General features: G+C 45.3%; 1 protein-coding gene across 1 annotated transcript in view; it reads right to left on the bottom strand.

Moving 5' to 3' along the window:
- The window catches only part of LOC149864951 (macrophage mannose receptor 1-like), a 112,260-nt gene that overhangs the window by 35,403 nt on the left and 49,410 nt on the right, over positions 1 to 27,447 (bottom strand). Inside the window, exons 11-18 of the mRNA XM_090049812.1 lie at positions 24,687 to 24,886; positions 22,737 to 22,864; positions 22,208 to 22,289; positions 19,581 to 19,687; positions 15,412 to 15,515; positions 15,142 to 15,305; positions 14,109 to 14,173; positions 4,606 to 4,706 (exon numbers count right to left, since the gene is read on the bottom strand). Coding sequence (XP_089905938.1) covers positions 4,606 to 4,706; positions 14,109 to 14,173; positions 15,142 to 15,305; positions 15,412 to 15,515; positions 19,581 to 19,687; positions 22,208 to 22,289; positions 22,737 to 22,864; positions 24,687 to 24,886 — 951 coding nt within the window. The remainder of the gene's footprint in view (positions 1 to 4,605; positions 4,707 to 14,108; positions 14,174 to 15,141; positions 15,306 to 15,411; positions 15,516 to 19,580; positions 19,688 to 22,207; positions 22,290 to 22,736; positions 22,865 to 24,686; positions 24,887 to 27,447) is intronic.

Below are 27,447 nucleotides of genomic sequence, written 5' to 3'. Positions count from 1 at the left end.
ACAAGAATCTTTCAGTGGTATAAACAGATTTATCTTAATTACAGGCTTTAATGATAAAACAGGTTTATCTTCATTACAGGCTACAGTACAGTGTAGAGGTACCTGAGCTAGGTTTAAATGAGTTGCTTCAGGTACTGGAGGCTGTCTACGTATGGCAGCATGGAACTGTGTGCAAGCAATTTCAATCCATTTTTCAGCACATAGGGATTCCTTTGATTTCAGGTAGCCCTTGGTATCACTGCACTATACTGCAACCTGCAGTAGAGACATAACTTTAAATTTAATTAAACAGATTTTTTTTAAAGAAATGGGAGTCATATACTAGTGCTGGAAAATTTAGGATCACATTGGGTGCGTCCACACATGCAGACATATGCACTTGCAGTAGCTCAAATAGCCCACAGTCAAATGGGTCGCCAACTGGCTGGAGGCCCGAACCCAGAGGGTGGTAGTGGATGGGTCCTTCTCAACCTGGAAGGACATGGGCAGTGGGGTTCCGCAGGGCTCGGTCCTCGGGCCCGCGCTGTTCAACATCTTCATCAGTGATTTGGACGAGGGGGTAAAAAGCACCTTGTTCAAATTTGCTGATGACACGAAGATGTGTGGGGACGTGGGCACACTAGAAGGATGCAACAGGCTACAATCAGACCTAGACAGGTTACAATGGTGGGTGGATGAGAATAGGATGGGTTTCAACACAGACAAGTGCAAGGCGATGCATCTCAGGAGGAACAACCGGCACCATACCTACAGGTTAGGGAACTCCCCTCTTGTCAGCACGGAGGAGGAAAGGGATCTGGGAGTCATCACTGACTCCAAGATGAACATGGGCTGGCAGTGTGGGGAGGCAGTTAGGAAGGCCAACCGCACCTTGTCATGCATCCACAGATGCATCTCGAGCAGGTCCAGGGAGGTGATCCTCCCCGTCTATGCGGCACTGGTCAGGCCACAGTTGGAGTATTGCATCCAGTTCTGGGCGCTGCACTTCAGGAAGGATGCGGACAGCATGGAGAGGGTCCAGAGGAGGGCCACTCGTCTGATCAGGGGACAACAGGGCAGGCCCTATGAGGAGAGGCTGCGGGACCTGAACCTGTTCAGCCTCCACAAGAGAAGGCTGAGGGAAGATTTGTGGCCTGTTATAAACTAGTCAGGGGGGATCAGCAGGCATTGGGGGAGTCACTGTTCCCCCGAGCACCACCAGGAGTGACCGGGAATAACGGTCACAAACTGGCAGAGGGTAGGTTTAGGTTAGATATCAGGAGGCGCTACTTCATGGTCAGGGCAGCTAGGGTCTGGAACCAACTTCCAAGAGAAGTGGTGCAGGCTCCTACCCTGGGGGTCTTTAAGAGGAGGTTAGATGAACATCTTGCTGGGGTCATTTGACCCCAGTATTCTTTCGTGCCATGGCAGGGGGTCGGACTAGATGATCTGCTCAGGTCCCTTCCAACCCTAGAAACTATGAAACTATTAAACTAAATAGAAGCAGTGCAAATTTGATCCAGGGCATTTTGTCTGAGTGCATATGCCTAGACATGCACTTTGGTGTGGAGCAAATTATTTCCAGGTTGAGAAGGACCCATCCACTACCACCCTCTGGGTGCGGGCCTCCAGCCAGTTGGCGACCCATTTGACTGTGGGCTATTTGAGCTACTGCAAGTGCATATGTCTGCATGTGTGGACGCACCCAATGTGATCCTAAATTTTCCAGCACTAGTATATGACTCCCATTTCTTTAAAAAAAATCTGTTTAATTAAATTTAAAGTTATGTCTCTACTGCAGGTTGCAGTATAGTGCAGTTGGGGAAAAATAACCCTGTTTGGCTCCTCCTGGATCTGCAACAGCTGTATAAAAAGCTGCCCTGTCTTGGCCTCATCAGTACAAAAAGCTGCCCTGTCAAGTAGCTCAGGGCTACTAGCTCTCAGGAGCTTCTGGGGCCCAGCCAGTTGGTACCTGGGGACACTACCCCTTGTGCCAGCTGGACTTCTGAAGCAGCCCTGAGAGTTCCCTGCACCCTCTACCCATTGCAGCAGTCTGGCAGTGGGGGCTGCTGCCTTGGTGTGACCTGCTGCCACCTGCCAGACCCCGATGAGGACTGCACAGCCAGTAGAGGCATTTGCCCTGCTAGACCAACTGCCACAGCTGGCTCTGTGGCTGCAGAGTTGGTCTTTGTGCAGCACTACTGCCATGTGTGCCCCTGCCCAGCCATCTGGGCAGCTATCACCTGGAAGATGTTCCCAGTGTGGTGATCTACTTTGAACTGTCAAAGCATGTCCTCCTGGCCCCATTTGGCCAGGTCAGCTACCTCCAGCTGGATCCAAGGTGCCAGCTCTGAGCAGGCAGGGCCCTGCCACTGGCCTTCCTAGGAGGAATTCTGGTGATCCCTATTGGAAAACTGAAAAATCCCTAATAAAAAAAAATTCCAAAGTCACTCTGTTAAATAACCCAAAATTCATGTTCCTCCACAGTTAAAACAAAAGACCACTAAAGAAAGAGAAAGACAGAGAGGCAGAGACACAGCGATCAACTGGGCAATGTTTTATTGATTTATCTACAGTGTTAAAGTAATTTGGAAGCCTCCCAGTGTCTCTATCATCATAATAAAGTGAATTCTAAATACCTATATGTTTTCCTCCCCGTCAACAGCCCGCTTGCTCCCTTAGCCCCCTGGATGACTGCCCTGCCTGGTTCCATCCCCCGCCAGCTCCTGCAGACCCCCCATGGCTGCCCTACCCAGCCCCAAACCCCCCCTCCTCCAGACCCCCCAATGGCTTTCCCACCTGTCCCCACCCCCCCACTTGCACCCCCCAGCCCCCCCTTGCAGCCTCCGGCACTTAAAAAAAAAAAAAAAAGCCTGTACTCACCTCAGGAGCAGGGGCTATGGGGGCTATGGGGCCTCCTGCAAGAGCCCCGCCATGCAGCATAGGACAATGAGGGGCAGCAGGGTCCAGGCTGGGGCCACTGGGGCTGTCACCCAGCCCCGCTGTGTGGGAGGGGGCAGTAACCCCGATGGCAGCTGTACTGCCGGTAACTGAGTGCCAGGGTTTGGTTTTTTTAATTGATGGGATGCTGGGGGGGGCAGTGATGGGGGGAGCTCAGGAAGCTGGCTGGGATGGGTCCAGGTGGGGCAGGGATCGGGGGCTGGGGTGGTCTTAGGGAGGTGGGGCTGGCTGGAGCAGCCATGGGAGGGCTCAGGGGGCAGGCAGGGGACAGGGCTGGGTGGGGCAGGGATCAAGGGGACTCAGAGGGCAGGCAGGGGGTGGAGCTAGGCAGGGAAGGGATCCAGGGGACTGAGAGGGCTTGGGGGAAGGCAGGGGATAGGGCTGGGTGGGGCAAGGATTGGGGGGGTGGGGGAGCAGGTGGGGCCAGCGGGGTTCCTCCCCATGGTCCCCTCCCCCCTGCTCCAGCCCTCCTGACCCCATTTTACAAGCACTGCAGCCCAGGTCCAGCTCCCTGCTGCTGACACACTGCCGACTCTCCAGGGTGAGGGCCAACCATAGAGATGCTCTGGCAGCCAGAGCATCTCTGTGGAGGACCCTGCCTCCGCTTGCCTCAGGGCACAATCCGGGACCATGCCTTGCCCTGTATTTTTTGTCTGAGGATTTCTTTGACCCCGGATGTCCAGGGGTCTAATTTTGTCCCCACTGCAAATTTGCAGTGCAGGGAACATTTTCTTATTCCTGAATCTGCCTCTTGCAGCATCTCAAAGGAGTTTGAGACTCTGCAAGAAGCACTTGCGGGCTTGTCTGGATGCACCCATGAAGTCAATGGTTTGGTGTTCAAAACGTTTATTTTTAATTAGTTAAGTCTCATTGGAGTCAGTTTCAAGCTGAGACATAGTTATCTAGTATCTTCTTTGTAAAAACAGGCAAATTGTATTTCAGTGGGTTTACTGTACGAATACTTCAGAAAACATCCTAAAATGGAGAGCCTAATTTTGTCACTTACACTGGTGCAACTCCACTATTTCCAGATGGGTTACACTGATGTAACTGACAGGATAATAAGTTAGCCCTGATATTTTGCCTGATCTTAGTAAGCATGTTATCCACTATGTTTACCCTTGCATTGATAGAAAAAATGCTCTTCTTCCCATCCATGGACGTGCCTGATTGGCTTTTACCTTCAAGTTCATAGGCATCCACTCTTCAGTGGTACTTTTTGGTGTATAGTGATAACGTTCTTATGAATGAAAAGTAGAATATGGCTAGTTTTCAATAGACTCAATCTACCTATCTCCTCTAATTTATCATTGGAGGGATAGTGATAAGTCCCCTTAACAGTTAGGGATAACATTATAAGCAATAACATCATACAAATTTTGACATAGAAACATAATAAAATTACATGTAGGAAAGCAACCACCAAATTCTAAGGACTTCTGTTATAAGATTCCCTTCTTCACTTACCATACCAGCTACTGACTAGAATGAAGAACTCTGTGGATGTCTATGATATTTTCCATGGTGGAAGAATCACACACAGCAACCTTATCAGACTGGAGGATGTGCAAACAATCTCCAAGATCCAGTTAAAGAGAAAAATAACATGCTGTAGTTTTGTAAACACACACAAATAAAATATAAAAATCTAGTCCTGTTGCTTACCTCTGTATGAGTCCATGACCACACAGTTTTCATCATTATTTTGAAAGTTAGGTTCATCTGGGGCCCAAGCTACATAGTTCACTAGGGAACCATCTATCCAGCTAAAGGAAATAATATAACAGTAATTATTAATTACAACAGCACTTCTTGAAAGGGACACATCAATCCATTATGGGGTTGGATTCAATAATCTTTCAAGGTCCTTTCCAGCCCTTAATTTCTATTATTCTATGATTACACAACTAATTTGGCAATAATTCTGAAAGATATGCTCAGAATTAAGTGTATACACTTTTAAAAACAGAAAATCCATTAACATTAATGGCAGATTTATGATTAAAAGTGATCATTGAGTGAATCAAAACTTGTGAAAGAGGTGATCTTTTTTATTAAACCAACTAGATATTTGCAAACAAATAATTCTATTTATTTGCAAGCTTTTGGGTGCGTACACCCTTCATCAGGCACAGGAGAGAGAAGAGACTGTAAAAGTTCTCCTAGGTAGAAATAATGACTATCTATATTTCACAGGAGAGCTGAAGGTGTGGTAAAGTTTCCTTTTTAGAACAGTTCATTTTGTCCACGTTAGTTGCACAGAAAGATTGAAAAAGTTGTATCAACCACGTCAGAGAAAAGGGGCTGCTTTCTGATGGCCACAATTCTGGAAGAAAATCTGAAAGCCAAATGGGCCATCATTATGAATATGTAGCAACAATATTCGAAGTACAGTTGGTTCTTCTTTTTCAGACAAATGGTTGTCTTCCATCTGAAGACAAGATATTCAGCTATTCTGAGACTGGGGTCAGAGGAATATAATTAACTATATCAACAGAAAGAAACCAGCTCAACAGATTCCCAGGACTGGGGCTACAAAACTTTAAAAAATGCCTCCAAAATAAAAACTACAACAAGCTGAAGAACAGGCATATTGCCTCAGGAATGACATTTAGGCCTGAAAACTTACAAAGATATAAATTTTTTGCTACTATTTAGTTGGTCTAATAAAAGATATTGCCTCTACCACAGGAGTTTTGTTTGCCCCAAATGACACCACAAGAAAGGAAATAATCATTATAACAGGAACCCAGGTATTCCCTGTTACTAATGAGCAGAAGCGATCAGTGAAGAGAACTCCAGGGGGCTAGGCTGCCTACTAAGAGCAGCAGAAGAACAGGCTGAGCACCTTAGGCTGGGACAATACTTACAGTACAGCTAGTGGTACTGAAATACTTCAGTAGGGCAGAGACTACTTAGTACAGTGATCTTCCTACTGCAAAACTAGCTGCCCCACAGTAGTACCAGGAAGCAGAAAATTAGCTTCTATCCCAGAAGCTGGAAGTAGCTCTAAAGGGAAGCCAGTTAGGCTGAAGAGAAGCACCTGTGGTAACTGGGAGGTAACAAGACCAGGGCTAGGGAAAGACATTCCAAAAGCCCGAGCCTGAATTGATTTAATCTTTGCAAGTCAGTCTAACCTGCAAAGAGTAAATCAGTTTCCAAATGGTAGACGTTCCCTTTCTAATCAGCAGTAGCTTAAGCCAGAAGCCGATGGGTGCTAAAGCAGCCCGTCCTTCCACAAGATAGCTGAGCTCAGGAGACAAGGCATGGCCATGCCCCGGCAGGCCCGCCCCAGTAGCTCCCTGACAGCTGGGAGCAATCCCAGCACCCAGGGCTGCCTGGCCTCAGAGGGGAACTCTTCCCCCTCCTCCCTTTCCCACACCACCACAAGGTTGGGAGGGGGGCCCTGTTCAGTGCTGGAGAGGCTCTTCTCCCTCCTCCTTCCCTCCCACCCTCCAGGACAGCTCACACACTCACATCCCCGAAGGGGCAGCAGGAGCAGCACAGAGCTCAGCTGAGCAGGGTGTGGGTGTGTAGGGTGTGAGAGTGGGAAGTCCCATGCTGGACTCTGCAGGGAAGCAGGGGTGGGGGTCCCCCCCCACACAGCACGCGGGGACTTGCAGGAGGGAGCAGCAGAGGCAGTAGGCTCCAGCATGGGGCTTCCCCTGCCAGAGCCATGCTTGCACTGGCACAAGCACCCTGACCTCCCTGCCTGCTGCTGCTACCAGGAAGTGGGGGCTGCATGCCACAAGGGGACTGTGTGGGGGCCCCTATACCCCCCACTCACCCACACCCTGCCCGGCTGAGCTCTGTCCTCCCACTGCCCCTCTGGGGGGAGGAGAAGGAGGAGAAAGAGTTCTTTCCACCATGGAACAGAGTCTGTCCCTGCCCCTGCCCCTGCCCCTGCCTCCCCTCCCCTCCCCTCCCCTCTGGGATCAGGCAGCACTGCATGGAGCACCCCCCTCCCAGCTCTGCAGGACAACCAACCCAGCATGGTCTAATTAAAGTGAAGGGGGCAGGGAGAAGGGTTAATTCTTCCCTCCATCCCATCCCTTCCCTGCAGCCAAGGTCTGCCAGCTCCAGGGGCCACCACTGCAGCCCCTCCTGCTCCCCAGCAGACAGGCTGACCTTAGCTGTGGTGGGGGAAGAGGAGAAGGAGGGAAGAATTAACTACCTCCCTGCCCACTTTGCCTTAACGAGGCCATGCCGGCTGGTGTCTCTCCTAGGGCCTGTCCCTGCTCCAGGCTAGAGAGCAGAGGGGTGGGGTCATCCCTGCAACTGCAGCAGAGAGCCCTGCCCAGCCCAGAGAACATGCCAGGATGCTGGGGGCGGGGGGAGAGGTAGTTCTGGTTTATCTTAAATCAGCAAGGGGTCTGGGACAGACATCGCATAAACCAGTTTGAGCCAAATCAGTTAAGTCTGATACTACATTCAACCAGGTATATCTCAAACCAGTTTGGGCCATTTTGAAACTGGTTTATGTGCACAGAACATCCGTTCTGTTACAGATTTAAACTAGTTTCTGATCACTTAAACTGGTTTATGTGTAATGTCTGTCCCTAGCCAGGGTAACAGACCCTCAGCTACATATAAACTCAGGATTTGAGCCTCAGAGGTGCTGTCATGCAGGCTGCCAGGGAAGAAGCTCTGCACTACGATGACTGAAGATGAAGGACTGTAAGACTGTAGGAGACAGTCCTTCAGTCTAAAGTGCAATTGGAGTTGCAGCTAGCAAGGGATGTGAAAGGTACAAGAAGGGCTTCTACAAGTAGCAAGAGGAGAATCAGGAAAACTGTGGGTCCCTTACTGAATAGGGGAGGCAACCTTGTGACAGAGGATGCAGAAAAGACTGAAGTGCTCAATGCCTTTTTTGCCTCCATCTTCACAGGAAAGGGCAGCTCCAAGACTACTGCACCAGGCAGCACAGTTTGGAGAGGAGGTGACCAGCCCTCAGTGGTGAAAGAACAGGTTAGGGACTACTTAGAAAATCTAGATGTGTACAAGTCCATGGGGCTGGACATGGGCAACTGGTGCTGCCTTAGTCAGGGGTCTCCCGTGGCCAATCCTGCCAACTGGGGCCAACCTTGCTGATGGGGGGCAGGCATTGTGAGACAGCCAATCACTGTGGCTGATCACTGCAGCCATTTCTGGAACTGGCTGCAGCCACTTCTGGGAGTGACATGGCACTCTACTCCCCAGCTGGTGCTTGCAGGGGGGGCACCGGTGCTTCCACCTGCCCACCCTGCCTGTAGCCTAAGTGGCGAGCACAGCCAGATAGGGAGAGCACCCCTTGCAGTCCCTATGTACTGACACTGGGGCCAGAAGGGATGCACCTGAGGTTGCTGCGGGAGTTGGCTGATGTGATTGCAGAGCCATTGGCTATCATCTTTGAAAACTCCTGGTGATCAGGAGAGGTTCCAGATGATTGAAAAAGGACGAACATTGTGCCCATATTTAAAAAAAAAAGGGAAAGGAAGATCCAGGGAATTACAGACCTGTCAGCCTCATTTCAGTCCCTGGAAAAATCATGGAGCAAATCCTCAAGGAATCCATTTCTAAGCACTTTGAGGAGAAAAAGTTGATTAGGAACAGTCAGCATGGATTCATCAAGGGCAAGTCATGCCTGACCAACCTGACTGCCTTCTATGATGAGGTGATTGATTCTGTGGATGCGAGGAGGATGGCGGATGTGGTGTACCTTGATTTTAGCAAGGCTTTTGATAAGTCTCCTACAACCTTCTTGCAAGCAAGCTAAGGAAGTATGGGCTGAATGAATGGACTGTAAGGTGGATATAAAACTGGATGGAGCATTGGGATCGAAGAGTAGAAATCAATGGCTTGATGTATAGTTGGCAGCCTGGTATTAAGTGGAGTCCCCCAGGGATTGGTCCTGGGGCCAGTTCTGTTCAATGTCTTCATTAATGACCTGGAAGATGGCATAGAGTTAACCCTCAGCAAGTCTGCAGACGACACCAAGATGGGGGAAGTAGTAAATAAGCTGCAGGGTAGGGCTAGGATTCAGAGTGACCTAGACAAATTGGAAGATTGGGCCAAAATGAATCTCATGGGGCTCAACAAGGAAAAGTGCAAAGTCCTGCACTTAGGATGGAACAATCCCATGCACCAGTACAGGCTGGAGGCTGACTGACCAAGCAGCAGCTCTGCAGAAAAGGACCTGGGGGTCACAGTGGACAATAAGCTGAATATGAGTCAGCAGTGTGTCCTAACTGCCAAGAAGGCTAATGGCATACTGGGCTGCATTGGTAGATGTCTTGCCAATAAGTCAAGGGAAGTGATTATTCCCCTCTATTCAGTACTGGTAAGGCCACATTGGGAGGTCTGTGTTCAGTTTTGATACTACAGAAAAGATGTTGACAAATTGGACAGAGTCCAGCTGAGGGTGACAAAAATGTTGAGGGGGCTGGGGGACATGACTTTTGACGAAGGACTTGGGGAACTAGGCTTATTTAGTTTACAGAAGAGGAGACTGAGAGGAGACTTAATAGCATTCTTCAACTATCTGAAGGGGAGTTCAAAAGAAGATGGAGCTAGCCTTTTCTCAGTGGTGGCAGATGACAGAACAAGGAACAACAGGCAGTCTTAAATTGCATCAAAGGAAGTTTAAGTTAGGTATTAGGAAGAGTTTTCTCACTAGTAAGATAGTAAAACACTGGATCAGGTTACCCAGAGAGGGGGCGGAAGCTCCATCCTTGTGGGTTTTCAAAACCTGGCTAGACAAGCTTTGGCTAGGATGACTTAGTTGGGGATGGTCCTGCTGTGAGCAGGGGGTTGGACTAGATGACTAGGTGAGGTACCTTCTAACCCTAACTTTCTATGATTCTATGAGACCCCCCACACCAGAAAGAAACAGAGTTTACTATGTGCAGGACTTTCTTATGCAGCCAAAGTGCTTCATTTTATTTATGGACTGAGCACTGACTTTTCTGTTACGATTATAACTAGAGGAGCAGGATTGGGACTGACAGGGGAGATGGAAATCCCAAAGTGCCTGAGGGGTGCATGAGGATTACAAGCCCAAACAAGGGCTGGACTCAGGTAGGAGACACGATAGGACACAGCTAAGGAAATCTGCAACCTGAGGACTAGGGCACAACCCCAGGCTGAGAGGGGTGCAGCCAGGGACTTAAAGGGGCATTATCAGGGCAATAAAGACTGAGACTTGAAGCCTTGAGGAGTGAAGAGGGAGGCAGGAAGGATGAGATCAGAGCCTTAAGGGGCAAGAGCTGTGCTCTTAAAGGGGAAGTTAGAACAAGGAAGGGCCAAGCCCTAGGGTCTCCAAGCCCTAGAAGGTGAGACCAGAAGCTAGATGAGACAAGATACTGGCTTGGGGTTGAGGGATCTTCCCCCAGGATGATGAACTGTTAACACCTGTGAGGGACAGGCATGGCAAAAGGGCAGGTAGAGGCCCCAGGTGCTAAGGCATAAGGTGCCTTGTGCCCCAGGTAGAGGCATAAGGTGCTAAGTTACCGGAGCTGCTGTGAGGACAAGGAGGAGGCCAGACCAGTGAGCCCCTGTGACATGGGGCAGCCTCCCAAATCTTTTCTCTTAAAATAACATTGAAGGCATGGCAGGTGAGGAGAAGGGAAAAACTCTAAACCCAGAGACAGATACTGAGAGGCCACCAGGGCAAGATCCAGCCAGCCCTGGACCCAAGTCTCACTAGACACATGAAAATCAACTTGAGGGATTTGGGTCACATCAGTCCACAATGACAAATTAGAATCTAAATGCTTCTTAGAAGCTAGTTCTAAGCAGTATTGTTTTAAGAAATACATACAAAATAACCAAATAAGCTTCTCTGTATATCTCCTGCATGGAAACAAACAAGACTTGTTGAAATAGTCAGCTAGAATAGAATGAACTATTAGAATGCCCTTTGAGGTGTAGCATATGTGACTGGCAGGAGGGCACGGGGGTGGGCTCGGGGACAGCACGTGCTCTCTCTGAGACTGGCTGCTGCTACTGCCAGCTTCTGAGGGCGGTCACCAGTCATCACCACCCCTCCCCCCTCCCCGCCCATCCCCCCTCCCCCCCGCAGCTGCCAACACCAATGTCGGCTTCTGCGGGCGGTAGCTGCTTGCCACCCCAGATGCTGCTGCCCTCAAACTGTGCCCTTCCTGTCACAGGAGACACCAATCACCCATGACATGTAGGCTGCCTGGTTGCAGCAAAGAGATATGATGCCAGATAATCCTTTATGCATGTGTCTCTTGTAGACAATAAGTCATACTAAATTTGTTTAAAATAGTCTCAGACATTTTAAGGAATATCAGATATTTTTAAATCAGCTCCTTGGCAAAGCCCATAGGCCTTTCCATACTGAGCCTAAGGAGAAGGGCTTTGTGGGAATGGGCAAGAAGTTACTAGATGAATGTCAGCAAGAAGGAATTTGGGATGTTATAGGGACACCCCCTTTTTATTGAAAAGTTTTGTATCAATGCCTAAAGCTCATTCTCTCCATGAAAAATGTGGTAAACCACCAGGCTGGGTATAGGAAAAAGCTTTATATAGCGGCATAAGAGAAAATGGAGCCCTCAAAGGCACCAAAGATGCTAGTTGCAGTCCTTTACAAAAAGAAAGGAAGTGTCAATGGAAATCTGAAAATAGAAAAAAAAATCTGTAATTCATAAATTCATAGATTGTAAGGGGCTGAATGGGGCCTCACTAGATCTTTGGGTCAAGCTTCCCTGCACTAAGAAGGAAAGTCACCTGGGGTCAAGTGACCCCAGCAAGGTGACTGTGCAGTCTCCTCTTGAAGATTTCCAGGGTAAGTGATTGCACCACCTCTGGAAGGATCTTATCCCATAGTCTGGACACCCTGACTGTGAAGAAGTTTTTCCTAGTGGTAAGCCTAAAATGGTCTTCCAGGAGTTTGTGGACATTACTTCTGGTTTTCCCAAGGGTGCCCTGGTGAACAGTTGTTCACTGAGCCCTTAATGTATTCCAGATATAGCGGTAAGCTGCAACCAAGTCCCCTCTCAGCCTTCTCTTCTCAGGCTGAAGAGTCCCAGATCCCTCAGCCTTACCTCGTGTGACTTGCCATGCAAGTCTCTGATCATATGTCCTTGCTGAAGTGTGGCGCCCACAACTGGAGACAGTACTCCATCTGCATTCTATCTAGTGCTGAGTACAGTGGAAGAATTACTTGCTTGGTTTTACATGAGATGCATCAGTTGATGCATGCCAGAATATTGTTTACCCTGCTGATACAGCATCGTACTGATTGTTCATGTTCAAACTATGGTCTATTATTACCCCTAGGTCCCTTTCAGTTGTGATGCTAGTCAGTTTGGCGCCACCAAGCCTGTAAGTATGTTGGGGATTGTTTGTCCCCAGATGGAGCACTTTACACTTCTGAATGTTGAACTTCACGTGGTTCCAATCCACCCAACTGGCCAGCCTGTCTAGGTCCACCTGTATCTGCAGCCTATTTTCAAGCATGATCACACTCCCCCAAAACTTTGTGTTGTCCATGAACTTGGTCAGTGAGCTCTTCACACCCACATCCAAATCATTGAGAAAGATATTGAAAAGCACTGGACCAGGCACTGACCCCTGAGGAACACCACTGCCCACTTCTCGCCAGGATGACAGATTTATTCATGAGACCTCTCTGGGTCCTACCCTGCAACCAGTTTCCTTCCCACCTAACTGTTGAGCACACAGTCCTCCAATTTTCCCATGAGAACATCATGGGATACCATATCAAAGGTCTTTTAGAAGTCTAGATATACAATGCCAACCTCCTCTCTCTTATCCAGGTGGCAAGTTACCTGGTGGTAGAAGGAGATGAGATTGGTAAGACAAGACCTGCCCATGATGAAGCCATGCTGTCTGTCATTCAGAATCCTACCTTTTGCAAGCATATCACACACAGACTCCTTGATGAATTTATCCAGGATTTTCCATGGGATAAAAGTTAAGCTAATTGGCCTATAGTTGCCTGCGTCCTCTCTTTACTCAAAGTTAAGATGATACTGAATGTAAAATGACCCCCCCACCCAAAATTAGATTCTATACATGCAAGATTTACAAATGTATTATAATTTCCCATGTATGAAATTAAATTATTGTAGGGACATCTTTTATTTATCCCTCCTACCACTGAAGGGAGTCAGGCAGTGGGGGCATCAGGTGGTGTGGAAAGGTCATGTAGTTTGCCCACTGCTTGTATCTGCCTCCCTGCCATCTCTACTGCCTGCCTGCCCACCCCACCAGCCTCTATTCTTTGCTACCCCATGCCACTGCTCCTCTTCTCCATCCTTGCCCTTGTCCCACGCTGACAGACTCTGTGCCTGTTCTAGCTCGGGGCACTAAGCACAACACCACCCTTATGCATACTATGCACTGTTGCTATGGGCTGGGCTTGGACTACTTAGTACCCCAGGCTGCAGCATGGATGGAGCCAGCCAACATGGAGCAATGGTAAGGAGGCCATAGAGGGAAAAGGAGGGGGAAAGTTTTCATGAGGAGGTACAGGGGCACTGCAGGGTGGAGGGGCAGGTAGCAGCTGTTGCTACAGCCCCAACCACAGACAGGCGCTGGAATACAAGCCACAACAGCCACCTGCCATCTCCCCCCCGCCCCCAACTGCCCTCATATGCCACCTGAAGATGAGGGACTTTTCTCCCATGCTAAATGGTAGGGCAACCTTATCTTAGATTTGAATAAATACAGTGTTATATTAAAAAAAGAATATTATTTAGCAGCTCAGAATGTACAACAGGGCACAAAGAAATGCCAGGATGAAGCAAACTAGAGAGATAGTACTGTACACAGAAAAATTGATGATAGCTATACCAAAGGATTTTTTCCTGCCTATAGTTAGAAAGGAGATGATCAAGAGAGTTCTAAGGACAAATGTGGTAAAAAGCACCACTTAATGAAGATCACCAATAACTTGGAGTTTCAGGATCTAATATCTGCTGAAAAGGACATCAAGGGAGAAGAATCTCTACAACAGTTAAAGAAAAAGAATTAAATTTATGTTTTGTGATCACTTACAGTTAACCTTCTGTTAAGATTAATTCACAACTACGATCATTACGATCAACCTTTTGTAATGGCAGTGTTTTAAGGTCTTAACCCTGGCTAAATAGAATATTTGTTTCAACATGTCAAAAACCATGGTGTTTATAGTAACTTACCTAAACCTTTTATCAAGGCTCACTGTTAAACCAATGTAATACCACCTTGGTTCATGCTGATCACTCTAAAATAGGAAGATATCACTTTAATGTAATACTTTATTTATATTAATTCAAAGATCTCTTAGACAAAATAAACAGATTCCCTTAATTAGGTAAAATGGGAGGAAGGATAATGTAAGTCAATGAGATTTATGTATATGTTAAAAGTTAAGCCTGCTAAAGTACTGTTCTAAACAGAGAGGTGACATTAGTCAAAGGGAGGTGGTTTGGTGCATCTCTGAATAGGGGCTTAAATCTTAAGTGATTACTTTTCAGAAGTCTTGAGTACCCAGAGCTTAAACAGATATCTGTGGGGACTTAACATGTTCAGTGCCACATTTATTCAGATGCCTAATGGTGATATCATTGTCTAATCATTTTAAGGACACTAAGTTACTCAATACTGGGCACGTCCACATGTTCATTAATGCATTCTTCCTAATGCCTATTAATTTTAGTACCTTTAAATGTGAGGTACTATATGAATGTGCATTACACTGCCCTACTGCACAGCAGCAAAAGTGCATGGTTTTTTAGTGACACTTAATGCACAGTAGACTATTTTTACTGCACATTGGCATATGAACACAGTTTTTGACATGACATGTTAATGTGCACTAAAATAGGCTACTGAGCATTAAAGCACACTTGTAGATGCACCCACTGACCATAATTTCTGGGTACTATATTCCATGTCTATCAGACAATTAAATCTATTGAGTCATTGGCTGGCTCCACCTCAAGGGGATATAATGAGATATACAAGCTTTAGATTGACTTGTTTCTCAGCTGTGAAAAGATTACAAAATAATGGTACATTTTAAAGTTACCTTAATTGACTCCTAAATTCTGACACACCACATCCAAAAATGTTTACAGTTCCATTTCTGACAGTAGAGTAGAAGGGGATTCCATTAATTTTTTTCAGGTTCAGGGGCAGATTGTCAAAAAAGCCACATTATTTATTTGTGAAGCAAACATTTAGTCTTACATTTTTCCATAGAAATTCCCTTTCACTTTCACTTTCAATGACAGCAAGTTCTGCAAAATTCTTCTTGCAAAACTCCCGGGATTTTTCCATAGAGTTATAATCATTGCTTATAAAATACTGCTTGTCTTCATGTATAATCCATGAATCTTCAATGGTTTTATATGCTGCAAGGTATATAATGTATGTATATTGTATGTAATCAGGCAGATTTTATTCTCCAGTAAATATCTTAATAAAGTACAGCATTTAATAAACAATGAAAATCCCTACCAGGCTTGTCAGTGGGTTCTGGTTTGAATGGCCCCCCTGCAAGAAAGAAGAAAACTGAAAAAATCTGAAACTGATATGTAGAATCACAACATCCATAAAATGTTCTTGAAGAGAAAATTATTTCATCTAGTAAATATTGATTTAACACAAATTAAGTAACCATGAAATAATATTTTACATATTTAGGCCTGTGGCACATGTGCATTCGATTGCATTATAGGATCTGATCCGTGAATCACAACAATAGTGCCTCATGCCAGTCCACATGTGCAATGCAGGACACACAATTTTGGGATCAGACATATGATCTCAATGACACCATTACTACTTTCCAATGCAGGGGGAGTCAATGCCAATGCAGGATCATGACCTTGGGCTCCCTCTGCACCCAAATGGGCCTGGGGCCAGGACCACACAGGAACCTGGAACCAGCTCCAGTTTGTCGCTATCCGATGAAAATTAGCCACAAAAACATTACACATCTTCTGTGGAATGTTTCTGTGGCTGGTTATCCATTTTGTTATGCCACTGCTTCCTTGAATGTGTGACAGGGTTACTATTTATGGCTCAATTAATAGGATAATAGCATCTAAAGTGTAACATCTGCCAGGGGACATCTAAAGTGTAACATCTGCCAGGGGACACCTTCTCAATATATTGTTTTCAATTAACAGAAATAGTACAAATGATCTTTAAAGATCAGCCACAAATAAACTAGCAATCACGCAGTACTTAGCCAACTACCAGGCCTCATTTGCCATTGATTCCAATGGAGACAGGGTTTCCTGATGGATTTCAATTATACTTCACACAGTCTAAATCATAATTTTCTTTCAAATTTCTATTCTAAACCATGTTTCATGCAGTGAAATCTATGGTCTTGACCATATCATAGTGCTATGTAGGTTAAAATTAAATAAAACTAGTTTGGTAGTGTTACAGTAATATTGCTCTGATGGTCCAGGAAACTTGTAAGAAGAAAGGATTTTTGTGGGTGATACCTTTTATTAGACTAGTTGCATGGCTGGGTTAGACATAGATGAGCTTTCAGGTAGCAAATACTCTTCTGCTGTCAAATGCTGATAAACTGGTCAAACTGCTGTCAAATACTGACAAACTGGTCCCCAAATGCACATCTAAGTCTATCCCAACCACCTGATTGGTCTAATAAAGGAATCACCTGCAAAAATCCTTGCTTTTCATGAAAAATTATTTTAGCATTTTTTAATCAAAAGTTTACAGATCACTTCACTGAAATTACTAAGCCATTTAGTCCTGGGTTGCATCTATCTAGGAATTGCAGAAAAAAAAAGGATCATGATATCCAGAGGGGCTTCCACAGCAAGATACATTTTCATTGTATTTACTCCAAAACAATAGGCCCTGAATACTATTAAAATCAAAGGAAATGTGACTATATGGACCATCAATCCGTTGCTTTTGTTGATCACTTTTGATGAGAAAATAAAGCCACTGCTTTCCTAAGAGGCACTCAAAGCAGAAATAAGGTTGGAGCTTTATTGTGGTAGCTTCCAACACCAGCATTTGCAACAGGTACAGGGATACCACAATCATGTTCCAGGACTACAGAAATTACACCTGTAAACTTATGCACCTATTTTTTTCAACCTGAGTTGATAGAAAGTTTTCCAACTGCCTTGTTACTTCAGTGGGAAATACTGATTTTTCAGCAGAATCAAAAAATTTCATGGGAACATGTCAATTGGAACTTTGCATGGAAACCATGCAGGGCCAGGTTGTCTATCCCCCAACAGTTCCCCACACTTCCCTGCTCTTCAGGCTTCCAGGCTGCCCAATAGCCCACTTGGTAGGATGTTGGGTTGCCTACCCTCTTGGCTTCTTGCCCACTGGGCAACTCAGCTCCTGTGCTCCCTATCTGTATCTGGCTCGGCTGCCTACAGACCAGACCCCTTGGCCAAGTTGGGTGTAGTACTCCCTAACCGACAAGAGGGCATTCAACCCAACTGAACCATGCCCTGGCTACCTGTCCATAAGCTCTGACTCTCCAGGCTGCCTTTCTCTTTGACCTCCCATGTTCCCAGTACTTTATTTTAACTTCAGTGCTTGGTGGCTCTTCTGACTATCTGATGGCTGATCCATTTACTACCAGGTCCCCAGATAACTGGATACCATGCTTCCCTTTTGAGAGAAAGGCTGCCTAGTTTCCTAGTTTTCCACCTAGGCTGGATTTTCCATTGCCCAAGACTAATCAACTCAAATTCCCAGCTACTCAGCAGCCAAGTCCTTCATTCACCAGCTTCCTGAGCCACTAAGCTTCCTGACTGCTGTGGTTCAAATATCATTGGGTGTCAGCTGGGCTCACCTAGGTAGCTCCCCAAGGCCCAGACTTCCATCACCACCCATATTTCATTAACATATGAGACACTGTTTTCTCATATCTTTTATTTCACTTCAAATGCAAATGCTTTAAGTAACCTACAGAAAAAAAATAAAAGAAAGAAGGCAAGAAAGACAGAATATACAGTTTGTGACAATCTGACCTGCAGAAAATTCCTTCCTAACCCCAAAATCTGGTGATTGATTTAAGCCTGAGGACATGAGGAGAGACAACCGTAGCAGGGTATGGGGCCCATGGCAAATCAGCCTGTGTGGAGCCCAGACGTGATGGCAACAGCAGTGAGTGGCCAGACGTGAATATGGCCTAGCACCGCAGGGCCCCCTAAAGTTTGGGGCCTGGGGCAGTTGCCCTGATTCACCCTTCTCTAGGGATGACCCTGGATATGAGCAAGACACACCATCCAGGCACCTCAGAGATTTCTCAGCACCACCTGGAACATCAGCACATCCCAGCCAGTCTTTCAAGTATACATGGGGCAAATCTCTAATATTTCAGAGGAAGGCAAGGGAAAAAAAAAGGATCTAAATAATTCAAAAGGGAAGAGGCTGCAGGCAACAAGAAAAAAAGCCTGAATGTATTAGATTAATGCAATACAATGCAACAAGTGTATACACTTAATTTACTTAAATACTTCTCAGATTCATGAATATATTTACAACAAAATTAATTTAAGTGAGAAAAGCACTGTACAACATTCCTTTATATAGACTTCTCTGAATAGTTCTGAACTAGGAGTTACAAGTAAGGAAAGAGACCTTGGAGTCATCGTAGATAGTACTCTAAAAAACATTAGTTCAATGTACAGTGCTGGCCAAAAAAGCCAGTAAAAGTTTGTATATTATTAAGTGTAGGATTGAAAATCAAATGGAAACCATCATCCCATTACACAAATGGATGGTATGTCCACATCTTGAATAATGTGTGCAGTTCAGTTTCTACTTGGAGACTCACTCTGTACCAAGGAGAAACCAGAAGTGTACAGAAATCAAGGCCTCCATCCAGAGCAAAATGGCCACTCAGACAATAAAACCCTGGAACAGCTAAGGTTGTCATGCCCAGGAAAGTTTCTCTGGGGAAACTGAACATCTATACACTTTCCCCAGCTTCACTCTTCCTGTGAAGCCAAGGGAGAGGCTCCTGTGTCTTGAGGGTCCCCCTGGTTTTAAGAAGACACGTGGCAAAAGCTGCTTCTGCCCCTCCCATAGACAGGGACCAGAGGAGCCACTCCAGCCACGGCTTCTTCCTCTGCTCAACTGCCGGGCCCTGAGAACAGAGTTCCTGGTGTGAGAAGCAGGCAGGGGCTTTGCCTTGCTGCTCTCCCTGCTCAATTCCCAGGCACAGAAAACCAAGCATACTGAGTGGCACCTGCTGGTTTCCCCTTGACCCCCACACCCCTCCCAACTGCTCAGCTGAGTGGCAGGGTGGCAAGAGGAAGCCAACCAAGCGGAACCAGGCCAGGGAAAGCCTCCTCAAGCCCAGCTCCCAGTAAGTTTTTAAATTGCCACCCCTGCCACTCATCTGAGTGCAAAACTTCTGCAAAAGTAACTAACATATTATGTCTTAGTTAGGCATATATCTTAGTTAGGCTTTATTTTGAAAATCTGAACCTATATATGCTGCCTAATTCTCTCTATTAGCACATAACCTTAACAAAAGTATACTTTTTAAATTCCCAGTATTATTTCTAATTAGTTCAACAAACCAACTTAGGAAAATTTGTTTTTAATGTTCATATTCAAGGGGTGAAATAAAACTACCTTTTTTTATTTGACAAATCCAGTTTTCATACCTTCTACAGTCAACCTTATGCCATTTATTGTATTGTTCATTAATAGTTCCACAGTATTTGCTTTCATCCTGAATACTTGACGATTCAAACCAGCCTGTGTAGGTAACCTATGTAAGAAAGTAATTTTGTTACTTTTTTCATCCTAATGAGGGACACTGTCCTCTGCATGGTCAAGCAAGAAGAAATGGAGATTCAGATTAAGTCTCTCTCTCTGTGGGAGAGTTCTGCTTTCCCATGGAAAGTATAATTTGATAGAGGAGATGTTTGCAAAACTACCGACCTAAATTGAATTGAGCTCTTAAAGGAAAAGTGAATACATATATATGCTAAAATAAGAAAAGAATGGCTTGCAGTCCCTACCTACATAAACATGCTTAAATTTATTACTCTGTGGACTCATCTACATGACTAGGGACAGACATTCAAAAAGACTGAGCCTGAATTGATTCAATCTTTGCAGGTTAGTTTAACCTGGCTAGGCTGAACAGGTTGCAAACTGGACAGATTCTCTCTGGACTGAGGAAATTCAGGCACATGGCTTCAGTGGCTAAGGCTAGAAGTCGGGGGGCACTAGAGCAGCCATCCCTTCTCTTCTCCAGGGGACATGGCCAGGCCCTGGCAGGGCTCTCTCATTAGGAATGTCTGCTTGCATGGTCCCAGGCTTTTCCCCGCTGGTTGCTCAAGGGGCGGGAGTGTTGTCAGCTCCCAGCCCTGGGCTAGCACTCTGAGGCAAGCCGGGGTGTGCAGTGCATGCATCTGTTAATGATACAGAGCTTTTTAATCTCCCTCCACGCTTTGTCATACTGTCTGCAGCAAACTGACAGGCAAGCAAGCCAGCCAAAAGGTGATAAGAGTCTTTATCACCCAATTAGCAAAACAGTGGCCTCTCCTGTTAGTTCAAACTTCTTAAACAGCTTACTGGCTGATCTGTTGTTTAGCTCCAAAAGCCCTGTTCTGTCTGCCTGAAAGTGGGAAGAGAGAGACACACAAATGCCTCTGGGCATTAGCTAGCACACTACATGCCTAGGGTCCCTAGGGCTGGGGTCCATGCTGTGGGAGATGAGAGGGAGGATGGGATTTCCTGCTTGATCTGTGATGGGGGGTAGGCCACAAGGAAACCAGCAGACCCTGCTGTGCCTGCAAATCTCTCCTGGAGCTGGAAATCTCAGCCAGGAACCGGAGGGGAGGGGCCAGCCCTGCTGAGAAGCAGAGAGCCTCGCCCAGCCCAGAAAGCATGCTGGGATGCTGGGGGACTCTGATTTAACTTAAAGAAGCAAAGAGGTCTGGGAACAACATTGCATAAACCCATTTGACCCAAATCAGTTAAGTCGGATTACTACATTAAACCAGGTTTATCTCAAACCAGTTTCAGACAATTTCACACTGATTTATGTGCACTGAACATCTGTCCTGTTACAGGTTTAAGCCAGTTTCTGATCACTTAAACGAGTTTATGTGTAATGTCTGTCCCTAGCCCATGAGATGTTACTGTGCATTTATTTAGTACTTGAAAAAAACAAATACTAAATAAATGCACAGTAACCTAGGGTGTTGTATAGTAGCTCCAGCAAATGCCTGTTTTATGACAACACTGTGCAGTAGCCTAACATTACTGCACAGTAGCATTGCTCTTGGGTTTTTGCCACTTGACGCTACTGCACAGTAGTACTGGGCTACTGAGCAGTCAGCATCTCATGTAGACCTGGCCATGAACGTTTGGTTTCTCAGGGACAAGCAGCAGCAGCACACTTGTCACCACAGCTACTTGTCCCCAGGGAATGCCCGTGCCACAAGCACTTTGGCATGCAGCAAGTTACCCCAGGAGTGGTAGGGGAGGCTGAGACCAGCACTGTGCTGGCCCCAGCAGCCTTACCTGGGGGCCTCCTGGGGCTGCACCCATAGCAATCCTGCTGGGCAGAATCTGATCGGCAGCTGCAGCACGCTGCTCCATTTTTTTTCCCCCAGTTTTTTTCAACCCCTGGATATACAGGGGTCAAAAAAAAAACACAGGAAAAAAAACAGCAGCGTGTGCTCAAGCAACATGTCCTTGCAGTGCAAAGAACACCGGATTATGCGGTATGTGGTGCTGCAAACATGTTTGTGGTGCCACATAGTTCATGACCGCCCTCAACTCGACGTGCCCAAAATGTTCAAATGAGTCAGAATTCAATGCAATACTCCTATGATTATTTTGGGGAGAGCTACATATTAATAAATGTAAGTGATTGTACAACTGGAGTCTAAGAGGGGAGAGCAGGAAAATATTTAGACATGAGGAGAAAAGAAATAGGATCCTGAAGAAAAAGATTTTTTGTAAAATGCTAAAGGTTCATCCACATTTCAACAGCAGAGTGCTCTAGTCAGGATGCCCCTGCCAAGCTGTGCCAACTTGCACTAACTGATATCCTCCATATGTGAAAGTATACCAGAGAGGATGCTCTGAAGTCATCCCCAGCAGATGTTCCCAAGGATATCAGAAATATCATGAGCAGCCAAAGAGATGCACTGGAGGGTATTTATTGGCATGATTCCAGAACTGGAACATGCCTGAAGGCACAGGTAAGCAAGTATGCTGAGGGGCATATTTGGGTGCTCCTGCCACAGTGTAGGGATGATAAATTACTTACAGGAGAGCCATCACTCCAGGCAAGTCCTTCCAAGAAAAATATACCGATCCATAAATAAGTATTTCCAAAAGTATTAATATCACTGAGATACAAAACAAGAAAGAAAGAGTACATGAATAGAAGCATGTAGGATGTATCGCTGGAGTTTTAGAATATAGATTCCAAGTTGTTGAAAAAATCCTGTGGCCATACAGTACTTCAGCAGGTACAATAGTAGGTGATTAATGCAAATACCAAATGGTAAAACAATGCAGGGAGCAAGTTTTCTGAAACACTGCCTCCAGGAGAAAAGCACAGATTAGTTTAATCTGCTTTAAGACACTTCACACAACAAAGGGATGGATACCATAACACTATTTTTACAAAATGCCTGTTAATACCCCAACTGTGGGCTGATTTAAAAGAAATCACTAAGAATATTTCCACATTTGATGCAAACCATCTGTTTCAGGAAGGCTATACAGGAATTTCTAATTCTTATTTAATATCTCCTCAACTGTAGTAAAATTAATATACTTTGGGTACTTACCGTAATGCACTATTTATGACAATATGTTCCTCTTTACTGTGAATGCTGGCCAGGTCTCCACCCATTTCTCTACAAAAATCCCGAGCTTTAAGCCACGTTTTTTGTTGTTCATAGTCTCTGAGAAAAACCTAACAAGACTGAGTTTATGAAGCTAATGAATTTATGCATATATTATAATACATATAGCAATTCAATAAGGTACACTATGTCAATAAAATAAAAACAGCACCCCTTTCCCTCAAAAACAGTGATTTTAGAACGAAAATTATTATGGATCAGAAACAATCTGAAGTGACGAGAACCTAAAGTATGTTGGTTAGGATATTCTAAATCTTGAGAGAAGTTTGCAGAGCAGTTAAGCACAGAGTTAACAGGAATAATAAGGGGATAACTTGAAAGTTTGAAGAAAATAGAACCGTGATGAAAATTATCTCTGGCTGTATTTGCTTCCTTTTAGAGGTGGGGGGAGACAGTAAATTGGTGGAGGGGGATGGGAATGAACAAGCCAAAACAGGGTCTCCTTGACTCATTTCTAGCAATCAAAAATATTAACATTTCAGATGTTATGTAGAACCATTCTATTCTGTAAATGTCAAAGCAAACATTGCATGGAGCCCACATGTCATACTCAGGTGTTTCCAGATATCCACTCAAAAATATTTCTTTTCATATTTTCTTTGAAGTTCTCAAAGCTCTTCAGAAACATAAATTTAATGTATCCCTCAGTTTCTGTTAAAGATGTTGCAGCAAGGACTGTGGGCAATGTCCTGATCTTAGCAAGGGCCTTATCCTTTTTCCTAATGTGGGTCAAACGCCCATGTTTTCATTTTCCATTTCATATGAGAGTCAAACAGGTAACCCTTACTCATATTGATAAGCACATCTTGTATAAGCAACCCAACTCAAGTCAGACTTTGACACTTCTATTATTTAATATAATATTTTGGCATTACTCTGTTCAGTAACAGTTAGAATACTACATCAGAACTTCCTTATTCTTCTTTCTCTTTTCCCTTTAATTCACTTATCTCATTTATTATTATTATCTCTATAGATAGAAATATATTTCCATAGGAGTATCTTTATATACCTCTTTTTCAATTGTCAATTCATATTTATTTCTCTCCTCCACATTTTTTACCTTTTATCCTTTTCTCACCATCTCTCTCCTTTCTCTTGTTCTGAGTTGTGTTCTTTCTACATCTTTCTCTCCTTCAGTCTTTCCTTTCTTTTCATCAGCTACAGTGGGACCAGTTTCTACCTCCTTACTTTCTTCATCCCTTTTATTTGCATTCTCAGAACAATCTCTCACACTCTATCCACTAGAAGTGTGCAAAGTAGGCCCTATTCTATTTGGATTTAGCCTGAACCAGGGACAGTGATTTGATTAGTTGATTCAGATCATTGTCCCTGATTTAATTCAGCCAAATCCGAATCTGAAGATTTGGTACTTCTGTGGGACACTCCAAGCACCCCAGCACTGCAGCTTTAATGAGTTGCCTGCTACCTAGAGGTATGTAGAAAAACCATTTAAAGCTGTGTCTACGTCCAAATCTTTTTGAATCTCTCTGAATCAATTTGGAGGGTTCTGATTCAATTCAGAGAGATTAAAGGGTCCTCTGATTCAATTGGGATTTGGAGATTCAGCCACCAAATCAGGCTGAATCTCCGCCGAATCAAATCAGAGACCAAACCTTTGCACAGCCCTACTATCCACCTAACACCTAAATAAAAGAGGCTGTCTCTCTTCAGTCATCAAAGGTCATTACTGAAGAAGAGTTCTTCCTTTTCTGGGTGGGAAAGGAACTGAGCTGTGTCTTCAGGACTGAGTCCAGTTTGCTTTATCATGTGTAGCTGCTGAACAAGCAGAATGAAGTCAGTTCTTTCCTAAAATTAGACAGCACGTATAGACCAAAGACACCTGTCCTTATTGACTAATTTAGCACTTACTTTGAAGCATGAATTACTATGAACAGTTGAGACCCAACCCTCAGGACACACTGGGGCAGGAGCTGTTGTTTGAACAGGAGGATATGTGGCATCCGCAGCCCGTTGTTTACAAATAAATTTTTCCACAATCTCACAAGGAAGAACATCCCATAATCCAGCTGCAGGTCCAGTTCTCATTGCAGCACATCCTGACTCCCTGCCTTCATGAAATACAGCAAAAACTAGTAACAATGATACAAAATCTTCATTTATGCTGATGATTAATATATTTATAGCAGTGGCCAGAACTTAACAGCACAATAATAGTGACAGAGTAAAACTATGTTTCAAAGGTATCGTTTCAGAACCAAGAGCTAGATTTTTGCAAGAGCTTGGAAAGTACTTGAAGGAAGTCAGTCCTAGCTGAAGGACCTAAGCAAGGTCATAGCAGGAACCCTGGTGAAACTTTTCCAAAACCTGTGGCACTCTGGGAGATCACTGAGGATTGGAAGAGGGTCAATATTGTGGTCATCTTCAAGAAGGGGAAGACAGAGGACCCGGGCAACTATAGACCAATCAGTCTACCATTCCAGGGAAAATCCTAGAAAAACTCATCAAGGAGCCTATGTGTGATATACTTGCAGAGGGTAAGATTCTTAATGATAGCCAGTATGGCTTCATCATGGGCAGGTCTTGTCTTACCAATCTCATCTCCTTCTACCACCAGGTAACTTGCCACCTGGATAAGAGAGAGGAGGTCGACATTATATATCTAGGCTTCTAAAAGGCCTTTGATCTGGTATCCCATGATGGTCTCATGGGAAAAAATGGAGGATTGTGGGTTTAACTGCTCAACAGTTAGGTGGGAAGGAAGCAAGGTAGGACCCAGAGAGGTCTCATGAACAGATCTGTGTCATCCTGGCGAGAAGTGGGCAGTGGTGTCCCTCAGGGGTCCATGCTTGATCCAGTGCTTTTCAACATTTTTATTAATGACCTGGATGTGGGGGTGAAGAGCTCACTGGCCAAGTTCACAGATGACAACAAGTTATGGGATAGTGTGGTCATGCTTAAGGATAGGCTGCAGGTTTAGGCAGAACAGGACAGGCAGGAGAGTTGGGCAAATCAGAACCAGATGAAGTTCAACTTCTCACCTGGGGAGAAGGAATCCACAGCATACATACAAGCTGGGGAGCTCCCTCCTTGAGACTACAGAGGCGGAAAGGGACCTTGGAGTCATTATTGACTCCAAGATGAACATGAACTGCCAATGCCAGACCTCAGCCAGCAAAGCCAACCACCCCTTGTCGTGCATCCAAAGATGCATCTCAAGCTGGTCCAGAGAGGTGATCCTCCCCTCTACACAACATTGATCTGGCCTTAATTAGAGTACTGCATCCAGTTCTGGGCACTGCACTTTAAGAAAGATGTGGCCTGCCTTGAGAGGGTTCAGAGGAGGGCCACCCACTTGGTTGGAGGGCAACAAGGCAGGCCCTCTGAGGGGAGGCTGAGGAACCTGAACCTGTTCAGCATCAGCAAAAGGAGGCTGAGGGGGGATTTGGTGGCTGCCTAAAAACTCATTAGGGGAGATCAGCAGCAAATAGGAAGGGTCCTATTCCCCTCACCAGCACCTGGAGTGATGAGAAACAATGGCCAGAAGCTGCAGGAGAATAGGTTCAGGTTAGAGATTAGGAGGTAATATTTCACTGTTAGGTGCCTAGGATCAGGAACCAACTTCCTAGGAAATGGTTCTCATTCCTGCCTTGGGTAAATTCAAAAAGAGGTTGGATGAACACCTGTCTGGGGTCGTGTGATTCCAGCGTGTGCTCTGGCTAGTGGTAGGGGGTCAGACTAGATGATCTGTTTAGGTCCCTTCTGATCCCTAACTACTATGAAACACTGAGAAGTGTAAAGTGTTCTATCTGGGGGCAAACAGTTTCCAACCTACAGGCTAGGTGGTACCAATTTGACTAGCACCAAGACCAAAAGGAACATAGGGGTAATAATCAACCATCGCATGAACATGAGCCATCAATGCATTGCTATAGCCAGCAGGGAAAACAATACTTTGGCATGCATCAACCAATGCATCTCATGTAAAACCAAGCAAGTGATTCTTTTACTGTACTTAGCGCTAGATAGACTGCAGATGGCGTACTGTCTCCAGTTCTGGACACCAGCCACACTTCAACAAGGACATGGAAAAACTTGAGAGAGTCCAGAGAAGAGCCACCTATATGATCAGAGACTTGCAAGGCAGACCATATGAGGAGAGACTGAGGGACTTGGGCCTTTTCAGTCTAAAAAAGAGAAGGCTGAGAGGGGACTTGGTAGCAGCTTACCACTACATCAGGGGCATACATCAAGAGCTCAGAACACTTCTTTACCAGGGCACCTTTGGGGAAAACCAGGAGTAATGGTTACAAACTCCTGGAAGACTGCTTCAGGCTCAACTCTAGGAAAAACTTCTTCACCTTCAGGGTGTCCAGACTGTAGAATAAACTCCTTCCAGAGGTGGTGCAATCACCTACTCTGGAAATCTTCAAGAGGAGACTAGATGGTCACCTCACTGGGCTCACCTGACCCCAGGCATCTTTCCTTCCTGGTGAAGTGGGGGCTGGAATCAATTATCTTGTGAGGTCCCTTCCATCCCCTTACAATCTATGAATCTTGCACTGAGAAGCTCACAACATAATTGAGTGTAATCCTCAATTTGGTCTGAAGGAAATGAAATACCTACGTTTCTAAATAATGGCTTGTATGGGACATAGCATGAATTCTAATA

Source organism: Crocodylus siamensis, chromosome 5, assembly GCF_052110815.1.
Source record: "Crocodylus siamensis isolate JL-2025a chromosome 5, ASM5211081v1, whole genome shotgun sequence".
In the NCBI taxonomy this organism is placed as follows: Eukaryota; Metazoa; Chordata; order Crocodylia; family Crocodylidae; genus Crocodylus; species Crocodylus siamensis.
Note: the sequence above shows the minus strand (reverse complement) of the source record. Positions and strands in the feature narration are given on the sequence as shown.